The sequence below is a fragment of the Trichosurus vulpecula genome, chromosome 1, assembly GCF_011100635.1.
Source record: "Trichosurus vulpecula isolate mTriVul1 chromosome 1, mTriVul1.pri, whole genome shotgun sequence".
In the NCBI taxonomy this organism is placed as follows: Eukaryota; Metazoa; Chordata; class Mammalia; order Diprotodontia; family Phalangeridae; genus Trichosurus; species Trichosurus vulpecula.
The window spans coordinates 255875900-255890432 of NC_050573.1; the positions used below are offsets into that span (position 1 = coordinate 255875900).

General features: G+C 42.3%; 1 protein-coding gene across 1 annotated transcript in view; it reads right to left on the reverse strand.

Moving 5' to 3' along the window:
- The window catches only part of KLHL14 (kelch like family member 14), a 137485-nt gene extending 133593 nt beyond the window's left edge, over positions 1-3892 (reverse strand). Inside the window, 7 exon segments of the mRNA XM_036743885.1 lie at positions 2465-2579; positions 2581-2690; positions 2693-2861; positions 2864-2947; positions 2949-3003; positions 3005-3463; positions 3804-3892. Of these exon segments, the coding sequence (XP_036599780.1) occupies positions 2465-2579; positions 2581-2690; positions 2693-2861; positions 2864-2947; positions 2949-3003; positions 3005-3463; positions 3804-3892 (1081 nt within the window).
- Positions 3893-14533: the final 10641 nt, after the last annotated feature.

The window sequence follows — 14533 nt, forward strand, 5'->3', positions numbered from 1 at the left end:
AGAGGACTGACAATGTAGGTTAATATGCCACAGATGAAGGAACAGAGGAAGATAAAATACTAAAAGCTGCAACTCAGCTTGTATTAATGTTGAGAACTTAACTGTTAATTTCTTTTTCATTATTGTGAATTAAAATACATTATTAATATTTGGTTCACTGAAAAATTTAAATATCAGTTTTTAATAATTGCCATGAAGTAGTAAAATTATATTGTAGATCAACAGTGTGGGTGGACATGAAATGAAATTTTTCCCCCCTGCACCTTCTTCCTTTAAAGGAAAATACAGTTTCCTTCCTACGGTAAGAGTATCAGATTCTTACAGCATCCATGACACTTGTAAGCATTCAGTGGTCAGAACACCACTACATATCCTTCAAATGATATGGACCAGTGAAGCTGGAAGGTATCTCACTGAACCAGACAGCCTGGTATCTTAGCAATCCACCAGGACTCAAACCCCAGAATGCCCCAGGTGGTGTGCAGAATCTCAACTAAAATAGGTAGTGGACTTTGCATTTTTAAAGCCAACTGTTCTGAATATTGAATTCTAGGTCACATTTAGTGGCTAAAGTCCACACAAGGTTCTCAATATTTCTTTTTATACATGATTAAAAAAAAAGAAAGCACATTATTTAAGACACTCATAGGAAGAGGTGAAATGCCAGAAGGCATTTTCTATATCCATTTGGTTACCTGAGTGCATAATAAATTTATAAAGGTTATATGTTGGTGTCTTGGTTTGGTTACTAGGACAGAACGACAGTTGTCTTAGCCTTGAATATGGACATGTTCTACGCATTTATTTTAAGTACAAATGCCCTTTTAGTAGAGTTAAATGTTGGACTGAAAACTCAAAAAAAAAAAAATTGATCTTGAAATGCTAGGCCACCACAGTGAATCAATAGTATTCTGGGTTTTGGACAAAAGAGAAACTATACAAAACAAAATAATCATATTCTCTTTGAATTGGTACTTTACTTGTTCATTAGTCAGTCATAGGTCGAGGTGCAGCATTCTTGCTTTGATTCTCATCTCACTTTCATTACTCCTGGCCTCGCATTCATTAATTCATTACCTACAGTTTTCCTAGACTTGCAACTATAAATACTTCTCAGCTGAAGTACTCCCATGCCATAGTCCCTCACCTTACTATCAAGTCCATCCAGAAACTCTGAAAAAATGATGTGTTAGAAACCTTAATTATAAAGAGTGGATAAAAGCACTATGGCTAAAACACAAACATGTAAGCCCTCATGGCTATACCACGTAGATGCCACCTTTTAGAGATCACCCTGGTAAAAGAACGTTAGGATGGTTTTCAATACTTTCAGTTAAGTTAACATTTTGGTGGCCTATATTGGCCTTCTCTGGAATTTTAAATCATCCATGGCTTAGCATATAAATATGAAGCACTATTTTTCTTTAAAGTCAACAAAACCCTTCTGCCAAGATTCATAATAAGGATTTAAAATTGAAGCTAGCAAGTGATGGCTGCCCATCTTTAGAATCTCTTATCCACAACTGTGTTCTTAAGGGGCATTATTTCTCCCTCCCTGGCCTTTGCAATGTAATCGTGTTGGCATCATACAACACCTTTATAAACAAGAGCAACCCACTGGCCAACTGCTTTGTGACTTCATATCCATATACACTAACTCTTGCCCAACAAATATTGTCTATGCTTGATAATTTTGTCCCATTTTGGCACCCCCACCCCCCAAGCTGGACAGTGCCCATCACAGGGCGCCATTAACCCTTTCGGGTTAAGCATCTGTTGGTGTGGGCCTCCTTTAAAAGTAAAAAGAAGGATTTCCATAAGATGGAAAAGTTTTCCTGGGTAGATGATGACAGGGTTTCCAGCAGCATCACCAACAGACAAAGCACCTCAGTAATTATAAACCTTGAAGGGAACAAACATCAACTACCAAAAAACTTGAGGGTCTGACAGAGAGAACAGCGGTGCTCTCCTTGAATCCCAGCAACACTCCTAGAGGCTTCTGATCACCCAACTAAGACTGCAAGAGGAGGGGGGACATCTCATTACGAAGCCCTTCCTCGAGGAAGCAGGCAGCTCATAATTGGACTTGGAGGGGTGCTAACTATAGGGGCTAACCAAGGAGCTTTGCACATGCATCATTTTTAAGTGCCCAGCCCCAGCACCCCCACACATCTGCCTATGCCATAGTCAGCCTATGAGCCCACCATGCCTAATTTATTAGGAAATGGGAATTTAGGTTATACTGGGCTGCAAGTCATCCAGTTCTCTATTGACCCTTCGGGGATACTGAAATTAACTTTCAGAAGAAATGTCTTAATTGTTTGTTTGCATTTAAAGCCTATCCAAGAATCCCCCCCTCCCCACCCCCTTCCCTCCTCATAGGTACCCCTCCCCTCTTTCTAGGGTTCTCTCAGCCTCCCTCCTCCCCACCTCCCTTCCTCTTTGTTGTCTCTTACCTGCTGGCCCAGGCTCTGCCTGCAATGCTGCCTGAAGGGCATCAGGTGGTAGTTCATGGCGTCCCAGAAGCAGCTTCGGCAGACCGGGTCGGTACGCATGAAATCCACTGACTGGACCCGCTCCCACCAGCTCTGGGGCTGGGATGAGGGCGAAGCGGAGGCGCTTCATGAGGTCGGGCGCGTACTGCATGGCGGGTCTCCCGGTCGTGCTCCCCCAAAGCACGGACATCTGGAGAGCGCCAGCTCCGACTCCACGGGGGGCGGCAGCGAGTCCAGCAGGGCGCGCATCTCCTCAAAGTTGAGCAGCAGCACGTCCTCCACCAGGTACTTGTTGGCCAGCTTCTTGGTCTCCTCCAGGCCGTGCAGGCGCGGCGATCTTGCCACCTGCTTGTAGTTTCTGTACCGAGAATCTGGTCGTTGAGGAACTGCCACGCACAGCTTGGTGACCTGGGAATGTGCAGGATTTTGCTGACCGAAAGCACCTCCTCCACACGTGTCCAGAGAGAGGGTCACATTGGCCGTGGTACAGGTATCCAGCACCAGCGTAGCCCGAGGACGAACAGCCTTGCAGCACCAGATTGTTGATGGCCGTGGCTGGCCGCAGCTTGTCGTCGGGGGGAGGAGAAGGAGTCCCCGGCTCCTCCTGCTGCTGCTGCTGCTGCTGCTGTTGCTGCTGCTGTTGTTGCTGTTGCTGCTGCTGCTGCTGCTGCTGTGGGTCCTTGGGGGCCCCCAGGGCCGTCCTGGCCGCCGCCCCCTCCCCCGAGAGGGGGTGACTGGAAAAAAGGGATCGGAAGTACTGCGAGCAGGAGGCCAGAACGGCCTTGTGGCAGTGAAACTGCTGGCCCTGGGCCGTGAGGGTCACGTCGCAAAACAGCTGCTTCCTCCACAGGAGGTTGAGGCCGTGCAGCAGTTGTCGCTGTGGCTGGGGTCGAAGGTGGAGGTTCCTGTCCCCGGATCTGGACATGGCGAGCTGCCTCAGCGCACCTGGCTTTAAACCCTCCTCCAACCTGCCAAACAGGGAGTGGGGAGGGGGAGTGGGGAGTAATGGGGGGAATACGGTGGTGGAGGGGATGGGGTGTGGTTGGGGTGGGGAAGGGTGTGGAGGGAGGAGGAGGAGGGCGGAGAACAACAATAATACACAATTTGCCCCCTGGTCCAGCACTCCCCTCTTGCCACTGGTATATGGGAGGATGATTCAGAGGGTACTGGTCTTCGTGAACAGGCACCAGAACGGGCTTTATTCCTTGAAGCCAACCAGATTTGGGTCCCCGCTCTTCTCCCAGCGACTTCCCCCTCCCCAACCCCCCACTCACATGCGACCCCCCACTTTCCTAAAACAACCCTGACTCTGCGCTAGGCAGCAACAGCAGCGGCGGCGACGGCAAGTGGTGCATGTGGTCTGTTAAGGCCGAGTAAACTCGTGGGCTCTTGTCCATGCCCAGAACCGGAGGAAAGAGAGAACCCAGGGAAGGACAGAGCTGGGGGCGCTCTAGAGAAAAGGCGACTGTGGCAGTTTCCAGTCCAACTTGTGCGTCCCCTCCTCCGCTGGGCTCCTCTCAGTTCTGTTTGTTGGAGGGTAACGGTAGGAAGCTGTGCTGGGGCAGGTCGGGGAACCGAGAAGCCGTAAAGTGATGACTCTTGCCTTTGAGAAATAAAATCAGATTTGGGGGAACCTTCGATTATTCGTGGTACCCCTAGGAACGCTATGCTAATAGCAGTCTGTTGGAGGAAATAAAGCCTTTTCTTCTCCTGGAAAAGTGCAGTGGAGCGCGATGGTGACTAGCTCAGGTGCACTCCCGGAGGCGGGGAGCTGTCCTTATCATTCGAGCTCATTTCCCCCACCCTGGCCCTGCCCGCTCCCCTGGTTCTCAAACTGTTGGCTGCTCCTTCCGCCACTCAGTTTTGCTAATCTTGCAAAGATGCTTTGAAACCTAGCGGAGGTTACCTCCCGCCCCCTAGAATTTCCAAGCCCTGAAGTTTAGCGCTCTCCACTTGGATCATAGTTAGCACCTGGACTGTTCTAGGTTAGGGGGAGGGGTCCCTTGTCCTGGGCGTTTCTTCCTCTTGGGCAGAAGGCGCTGTCGCTTAAACTCCGGTACTACGTGAAGTTCAAGTTGGAAGCTAGCTAGCTGGGGTGGGGGTGGGGGGAAGCAGGTGGGGGACTGGTGCGCCCTCCTGCCCTATCCTACGATCTTTCACTGGTAGCCGGCAGCTTCTCGCTGTTTCCCCTCTCAACAGCCCCATACAAACCCGCACTCCGGCGCCCTGCAGTCTAGCCCACCTTCCCTAGCCTCCAACTACTCTGTTTAAAAAAAAAGTCAGATGCGTCCGCTTCTTTGGCCCTATAAAGGTAGAGGGTCAGATGCAGGAGGGGGCGGTGGGAGGAGGGAGACCAAAGAACAATCGATACGCCCTCTTTCTTAACCTGTAATTGCACCTTCCAGGGCTGAGGAGAAAGAGACCCTCTGTGCCCACATCCCGCTCCAAAGAGCGCTGCTGCTACTGCTGTTTGCGCTGCCTGCTGCCGCCGCCACCGCCGCCGCCGCCGCCGCCGCTCCCCGTCAGAGGGATCCCACAGAGACCTGCTCTTTCCATTGCAGATCACTCTGTCCTGGCGCCGGCACTTGAGCTCCTTCCTTTTGACTAGAGACTGGTAATTCTCCGAGCCACTTTTAATGCCCAGTTCCAGGTGGACCCCAACCTCCTTTCTACTCTCCCCCCTTCGCTTCCCCACCCCCACCCCCGCTCTGGCTTTCCTGGAACATCTTACAGAGTCTCTCCTTTAAGTGGACCCGGTCAATTCCTCCCCCCATCTCCCCGCCTCTCCTATCTCCCCCCCACCTTTTCCTGTCCCCCCCCCCTTCTTCCTTCTCTCTCTCCCTCCCTGCCTCTCCCTGGTCTGCCCAGTTCTTGCAATGGGAGTTTATTCTTTCAAGGCGTTTGTCACACAAGTACCCCACGACCCTCTGAAAGACTCCCTCACTGCCCCCTCAGCAACAATCCAAAAGACAAAACAAAACACATATATGGTATACAGAAGGCCAGAAACTTACCTGGTCTCAATCAGCTGCTAAAGTAAAGGCTCACTTCAGCTCCCCCCAAAAATCAATTGTCCTTCCTTTTTAAAGGTTTCCTCGCTCCTTGGGAGGGGGAAAAACACCTTCTGGTTCCCAACTCCAGGCAGTCACTCTTTACAATTTATTTTGTCGGACATCATTTGATCACCATGAATTAGCAACAGCAGAAAATGTAGGAGAGGGAGAAAAGAGAGAAAGAGAGGGGGAGAGAGGAAGAGAGAGAAGGAGAGAGAGGGAGAGAGAGGGAGCAGAGCTTTCTGCAAGAGAAGAAGAAGAAAAAATGTACGTGTGACAAATTATGCTACCAAGAAACAACACATCATTATCCTTGGGCCTGGGGCTCAGTGAGTCGTAACGAGAGTAATAGGAAATCCACGGTTGGGGAGAGAAACGGTCGTGCATGGCCAGTGGAGAGAGACCATACAGGGGGATGGATGCTGGAGAGACTCGCAAAATTATGGCTCAAGGCTATTGTAAAAATTGTCGAGCGTAAATGACTGCGATTTCAAACATCTTTGGAAGAAAGAAGGGGAAAAAGCGAGCCCCCCCCCCTCCCTCTCCCTCTCTCTCCCTCTCTCTTCTCTCTCTCTCTATAAAGAACCGTCAAGTTTAGTGCGCATTGCTAATTAGTCAATTTCTCTCTGCCTTCACAGGCTGGCGACTTTGCTGCTGAGCTGAAACTGCTAATTTCTGTGACCAGCTTTTTTCTTAGCTGTGATCTGGATGAATGAGTAGCTGTCTCACAGAGATGACAAAAATAAACTCTAATCCCCCCCAAAATTTCCACTACATCTTTCTCATGCATAGATTTATGATCTTCTGTGCAATATGCAAACTTTTTTGTGTGTGTATATTGTACATGCTGTTGTTTTCAGATTTCACTCCATTTGCTTTCTGCTCTTTCCCTTCCCCCCATGAGATGGAAACAATGTCTGATCTCCACATATGATATAATATTACTTTACATTGTCTTTGTATTTATAGGTTGGGTCTAATATGGAACACAGTAGTCCTGGCTTTGGAGGTGGGTGGCTGGTGTGTGAAATGGGGGTGGGTGAGAGTAGGGCTGGCATAAGTGAGAAGCCCTTCCTTTTACATTTGCTCCCCTGCACTATTCAAGATTTATGATCTTGTTTGAAGGCATATTTTCTCTATCGTTTTGTCTGGTTAGACAACCGTCTCTGAACTTCACTGTCAGCTCTTCAACAGATAAGGGTTCAGAAGTCACATTTTTTTTTATTGGGAGATTAGCATATTGTCAGATTTGTCTTTCAGTCTGGGAATCTTTCTTTGCTTTGTAAGAGTGAGAATCAAACCACAGGAAATGTAGCTGCTGTTCCACAAGCATAACCTTTCAACTTCTGGGCACATCTTATTGGAAAGGGAGCCATGTCCAGCTTACAGTTTTGACTCCAAGCATTGACAACTGAAGCTGGGAGGTTTCTGACACTTTGATTCTGCCATGGACTAAGGTGCATTTTAGTAGAGGACGTGTTCTCCAGACTTTATCTCATGATGTATTGCACCCTTGCATTTATAGCCCTGTACTTCTGTTGTCAAGGGAGAAAAAGAAAAGGGAAAGGCATGCCCTTGAATGAAATACAGTTGAAAGACTGGGCAGCAGTTAAATAAAGTTTTGGTCCCTGATAACTTTGGGAACATGGCTCATTCCAACTTATACCTGGTCTGAATAACACACTTGTCATTATAATCCACACTAGGAGTATGTCTTTGAAAACTTGTCCCCTTATCTTACTCTTAAATTTGCAGGGGGTGGGGGACGGGACCTGAACAGGCAAAGAACAATAATAAACTTAAGTTTAATAGACTGGGGATTCCCAACTTTAAGAGATTGAAGGCAACTCTTATTCTAGTTCTTTACTTTCAAGTAAATGGATAAGGATAGATTTATCCCTCACAGAAGCCTCATGTTTATCAAATACCTCCCTTCTCTGAGAAATAGACATCTTTTATCTTGATACCATTTTTCCAACCCCTCAATATATTGTCATTCAATTTTATTACTTATGTGATCAAACTATAATTTGACATATAGGATCCAAAATCTAGATCTGGAAGAGGGATATTTATAGAAAAGGGATGAATAGCAAGGCAGTTGCAAAGTTTACAAATCCTACTGATTTGGCATTCTCAGTTATCATCTTTTCTTTGAGTTTTAGAAAGGCAAGGTACAAGATAGCTCCATTCCAGTTTAACTCCATTAACAATTAATGCTATCCAGCATACAGAGTGTTCATGAAAAAGGCAAAATAAGTTTATGGCTGAATTGTGATGTTGAACTTTTAGAGACTATCAATCTAGCATTTAACTAATCCAAGGTCAATTTCCAATACCTTTCATTTAAAACTAGTATGTGCCACCTTCGTATGTCCTCATGAAGGAGGAATATATTTGGTAGGCCTCAAATTTACTTTGAGATGTTCATTCTGCACCAGTGGGAAATGGCATCACCGTCATCGAAATGGACAACTTCCAAATATCAAGAGTCACATATGAATTTTGTTTTTCCTGAATAATCTACACATAATGATTAGTGAATGAGAGGGAGAAAAATATAACCAGGTAAGTCACATTACTTCTATGGCCTTCATTTACTATTATTTTTCCTGCTTAGATTTAAAATTTTGGAGGAGAAATAATCACCGTTATCTAATAGATAAAATTTAGCCTTACTAATAGTAAATTGGGAATTTAAAAATAAACCTTTGAATTTGAATTTGGAGGCTATGCATACACATCATGTAAATAAGGTCTGCTCAGTACCCTTAATTTTTTCGGCTCATCCATTTGACATGACATAAATTATTTCAGAACTAACAAGTGACCAAAAAATATTTATGCAATTCCTATATTATACCGAACTGGTTTTGGAGCCAAAGTAACTGGGTCCAAATAGTGGATGTGCTGCTCCCTACGTTTGTGATATTGGACAAGTCACTTAATCCAGCCTCAATTTCCTCATCTATAAATTGAGATTAGACCTCTAAATTCCCTTCCAACTTTAAATCCACCATCCTATGATGAACACCCTCAAGAAACAAAGTGAAATAGTAACAAAGAAAATAGTAGCAATTGTATTCCAGATGCAAAGATTGTCATAAGTATTTGAATTTTATGCTGTTTCATTATTCATCATACAGAAAATGCATCTGTGTGTTTGATCTACCCTGCTGAGCAAGATCAACAGCTTGTACCTCTGTCTACCATTTGTAAAATGGCAGAATGTAGGAGTTAGGGACATACACTCAGCAGGTTGGACTTCCCATATTATATGACTAGGAAGAAAAAGGGTTTTTGTTTGTTTGTTTTTAAGCATTTAACTATAGTCACAAACTATGCTTACCATGGAAGGATTCTCAAAATGATCATTAATTAAGGTTATCAACTATCTCCTTCACATCAAAGGTGTTCCCTCCATGACTATCACTTGCACCGATCAACCACCATCAGTCTACATTATGTGGTAGTGTGATTGGCAGAGAGCCAGGACCCAAATTTATTGGTAGAAGGAGTATAGATGATCAGTTGTGTCGTAAATCATGTTCAAAATAGTTCTAAAATGATCTTGCTGCCAAAAAGGTTGCTTGTCACAGAGAAGCTTTACAGTTTTCATTGATGTCTTAAAACTAGAATTTGAATTTATCCCTAAATTGTAGAAATGATTTTTTACATTCAAAAAAAATCAATTAAACAAATATTTTTTCAGTGCCTACTATATGCAGGCCAGTGTCATAGATACTAGAGGATTCTTACAGTCCTTGCCCTCATAGAGTCTAGTAGGTGGGGACAATACATGCATAAATAACTAGTACAAAATAGTACATAGTAAGTGTATTAGACAAAAAAGTATCAGGAAAAGCTTCCAAAAGGTAGCCTTTGAGCTGGGCTTTAAAGCATGGGTAGTGATCCATCAGGTAAAAAAGATGAGTGAGGACATGGGGATATATGTGAGACATATAGAACATCCATCCTCTATTCTTTATGAGTTATTATCACTTCCTTATCACATAACTTCTTTACCAGAAGATTGACAACCAGGCATTCTCTGTCTCTGTCTGTCTCTATCTTTCTCTGTCTCCCTCTCTCTCCCTCCCTCCCTCTCTTTCCCTCCTCCCCCCATTCTCCTTTTCTATACATACATATATATGTATATGTATATATATGTATATATAATGAAGTCACAAATCTTTTGAAATATTTAAGCATCATACCTAAGAAGAAACAGTTTAAAAGAAAGCATGAATCTTCACAATGCTTCCATTTTGAAGCAAATTATAACATGACATACTGAAAACTGGAAGGAACTTCGGAGGCCGACTAATCTTTATTTTAAAGATGAACAACTTAAAACCTAAAGAGGCTAAGTGACCCAAGGTCACACAAATGACGTGCATTAGAAGCAGGATTTGAACTCATTTTCTCTAAATCCATGTTTGGTGTTCTTTCCACTACACTGTGTTCTCTCCAACAAATGGAAGTAGCAATTACTTCACATTATATATGGAGACACTGAGGCAAATAAGGATTAAATGATTTCTTCAAAATCAATAAGCAACAGAATTCACACTAAGCCAATTAAATAATGTATGCAAAGTACTTTGTAAAGCTTAAAGCAATATATTAATGCCAGCTGTTAGTATTTGCTGTGACTTCTATCTAGCAAGTCACACTCTTATCCAAAAATGCCTGTAAGTTATCACAGTAGAGTGATGCATGGTGAAAAAAGTTCGCAGACCACTGGCCTAGAGGGTCCCAGAATCACTGAATTTCAGCATTGGGAGGGACCCCAGTGGCAATCTAGTCCAACCTATACCCCCAAACAAATCATCTCTACAACGTAGCTTCCAAATTTTCAACTAGCCCTTGACAGAAGACCTCAAGTGATGGGGAACCCACTGCCGCTTTGAGACAGTACATTCCACTTTTAGATGGCATTCATGTTTACTAAAGTTTTTTCATTCATCAAGCCTAAATTTACCTCTTTTCAATACTTACTCATTGTACCTCTTTTCTCTTGAGCCAAGGAAAACAAATATTAATGTTTTTTTTTCCTTTGATAGCCTTTTATATTCCTGAAAAGAGCTGACATCTTCCCTGTTCAAGGTTAAATTAAACTGATGACTCAATTCAGTTCTACAGACACTAATGTACATCACTGTGCTACACAGGATACAAAGACAAAAAATTAAACAGTCCCTGTTCTTAAAGAGCTTATATTCCACTTGCCCAAACACTTTAACCTTCGTTGTTCCGTAACAGCCTGGCTCTACTTTCGGAAGCAAAACTTTCTCTCTTCCCTATCACTTGCTCACATCTCCCACCTCCACAGTTGTGCTGGAGCCAGCTCATACTGGCTTCAGAGTCCATTGTTAAATTTACATCTCAGAAATCAGCAAATAATACAAATCAGGACTTGAGTTATTGCTTTGTTAATTGTCTAAACTTAAGAAAAAGATTCATAAAATGTCAATAATGTAGATCAAACGTAAAGGTGTATCATGAGTATATATGTTTTTGGAAAGCCTACTGTTAAACATTTACCAGCACACTCTTGTCACTCTCCCAGAGACCTCCCTGTCCTCTCTCTTTATTAAATTTCTACCTGCCCCCCCTCTAATATTATGTCCTTTGGGACACTTGCCGGACTGTCCTGGATTGTGGTCTCTTTTTCTTGAAACCGTATGGCATTTATTGTCTGTACCTCTCATTTGGCACTTCATATTTCCTGTTTTATGTTGCTAATTATCTTTTCACATGAATATATTTTATATTGCCAACTATATTGTTAATTTCTGGCAAGTCAAATAGTATCTTATACTTCTTTTCATTCCCCCCTCCCCCAAGTTTATCTTGCAGTATACTGAATGAATATATTTGATTGGTTGACTATTCGTGTGCAATATTAGCACAAAAATGAGTATGCTGATCAAGGGCTTGTTCTACAAACAAGGAACAGTGCTTTGCAATGCACTCAAGAGTCGTTAGTTGGCAAATATCATTCATTGTTCTGGTTAGCAAGGTAAACAAAAATAAAAGTCTTCAAGCAAATTTTAAGAATATGAAGAAGAAAAGTGAATGAAATTCATAATTTTGAAAATGATAATTTATTGCACCAGTGTAACCACTGTTCAGGCTTTTTTGGGAGTTCTTGGGACTTTGATGGTTGGTGCAAGTTAGGTTTTGGAACCTATAATTAAACTCTCCAGAAATGAAGCTATAGGATTCTCCTGTGTTTTCCCTGCTTATGACTTTTTTCTCCTTTTTTTTTAAGACGGTGAATTAACCCTCAGTTTTACAGTGGCTATTAAACTACAGGTTGCAAGTACAAGTTGGCATTTGGTGAGTTTGCCACTACATAAGTCTATTCTGTTCACTGTTAGTGACTTTCATTTTTAGAATCTTCTCTGTTCCATATCACTGGGCCTTATGCCAGGAATGTTCAAAAATGGCTGAGCAGAAACTTACCACTTTGGAAATATGATGTCTCCTGTGAAGTTCAATGGGACATATTGCCAAAGATTATGAGGATGCAACTGAGAAAAACTTATAGCAGTAAGTTCAATATTAGGTCTGAAATGCCTTTCTAACTTAAAATAAAAGCATCTTGAAAATTGACCTTCACATCCACATATAAGAAGCAACCATTTTTAAAGTACCAAGCTGGGGATGAGGAAATTCTCACACAAGTCCTGCTCCTAGATAGATAACTTAATACATAGAATATTTATTAAACACTTACTGTATGTCAGGCACTGTGACTACTTGATGACCTAGGATGTGTTACTAGGATTCTCTGGGACTCACTTTTCGCATCAGTGAAATGGAAAAACAAGGCCTACTAGGGTTATTGTGAGAATTAATAAGCAGTGCTAGGCGTCTCCATCACGTGTCACTCTTTTCTGTTATTATCCAAAGATTTATTGATGTTAACGTACGTATCATTTCTTCACTCTCTGTTCTGCTTAATTCCTTTCCCCCTCCCCTCTTTTCTCACCTCCTCTTTCTTCCCTCTGTTATATGCCTCCCTTTTCTGCTGCTGTCGCTACTATAGACTAGAACTTTATTTCATAATATTTTGTATACTTCTTTTAAATTCTGAGGAGTGTAACTATACTTCTCAAAAGGGAGAGTTTCTGGATTTGGAGAAATCTTAGGTATTACTTAGCTGGGAAAAGAGAGAAAGAAAGAACTAAGTTGTGCTTGTGAGCTCACGAATGTGAGTTGTTCCTGTAGTTTGTTGAAAGTGAGCTGCTCACATAGATGTATCCACTCAAAAATGAATGGGAGAAACCTAAGTACTATTGATACAACATTAAGGATCTTTGTTGAAAATAAGGATATATTAGATAGGGAAAATCTGAGGTAACATTTTAAGTGTTAAATACTTTTAAAATACAAGGCTGTGAGGTAAAAGCAAAACCACAATGACAACCTGATAATTAGAGCTGGATACATATGTGATAGACCCCAGGAGGAAGTGAGTTCCCCATCAGTAGGTCTTCAAGGAATGATTGAATGATAGTTGTGAGTCATATTTAAAGAGGATTTGTAGCATAGGTAGGGAGTGAACTCAATGATCTCTGGGGTTGTCACTTTCAGCTCTAAAAATTCTATTTCTCAACATGTCATATTGAGATCAGCAAAGATTTAAAGTAGCTTTGTAGCAATATAGTGACACATGGGTCAAGTTAAAGCCTGATTGAATCTCTAAGCTTGAATTTCCTTGGGGGGGCTTAAATCACACCTGTAAGAATACTTTGGCACAGTTTTATATGTATTAATTTCCTTGTCTTTCTAACAGTAGTTAAAAGAATCCAAAAGCTCCCAAAGGAAGTGTATAAAACATTCCTACTGTATGATGCACAGATCATTAATGTGGCTAGATCGTAAAGGGCCCCATCTCCTAGAACTGTTATCAGTGCCATTATAAACCTATAATATGTGTACTATTGATGTTAAATTCTATATGTCTGAGGGGGGAGGAAGTTCCACAAGGATCATCTGTCTCGTCTCTCTCTCTCTCTCCCCCTATGAATATATGCATGTATTACATATATAAAATCATATACTGTGCATTCCTATACATATCAATATTATGCATATCTATGTAAACATGCATATAAGTGCATATTCACATAAATTATATATGTAGGTATATGTACATTTCAAAATTCCCATACTGGATGGTCCTAGAAATAGTTTTAATAAACAAATTAAACTTCAATGGCTTTAATTAACATACGCACTATTTAATTTTGAAAGTAACAAATTTGAAATTTTATGATTCTAATGATTGCCCAAAGACAATATTTCATAGAATGGATTAAAAACTCCCACATTATACTTGACTTAATTTTTTACAAAGCATTTGGAGGTAGGAGTACATTCCTGGAAAATATAAGGAAAACACACAAGTGCACAATGACCTGTATTGCTATAAATTGTGAAAGGCTGTAGAACACACTGACCTCTCTCACAGGACAGAAGCACGCAACCCAAAACAGGCATAAAATACAGCCTTCAGTAGCAATGTTCAGAAATGCTATTTAAGAGAGCTCCCCTTACACTGTACAGTTTTGTTGGCAAAGAGGGATCTATTTAGATGTGATGGTGAACTATTATCTTCTTAGTAGCCATTTGACAAACAGTATTCCCCAACATCTGGATGATTGCTGAGAGGACTAGTACCCAATACACACCAAGAGAATGTTGGCTTAACTAGGGACTTCAAGCCCTCATCTTGCCACTTGATTACAGTGAATCCTTTATAACAATGCACTTGATCCACTGCCCCTTCCAGGCGATGAGGATTTTGGAGACTAATATTAATATAGCCAAAGGGATTCCTTGGATGAGTTCCTGAAACCACAATGAGAAACCTTAATCAGACTCACAATAGCAGGAAAAAAGCAGGCCAAAGTATCCTAATCTAATCTGACCTTACTTTAGTAGTCACTGCTATCCAGTGGCCACTGGGTG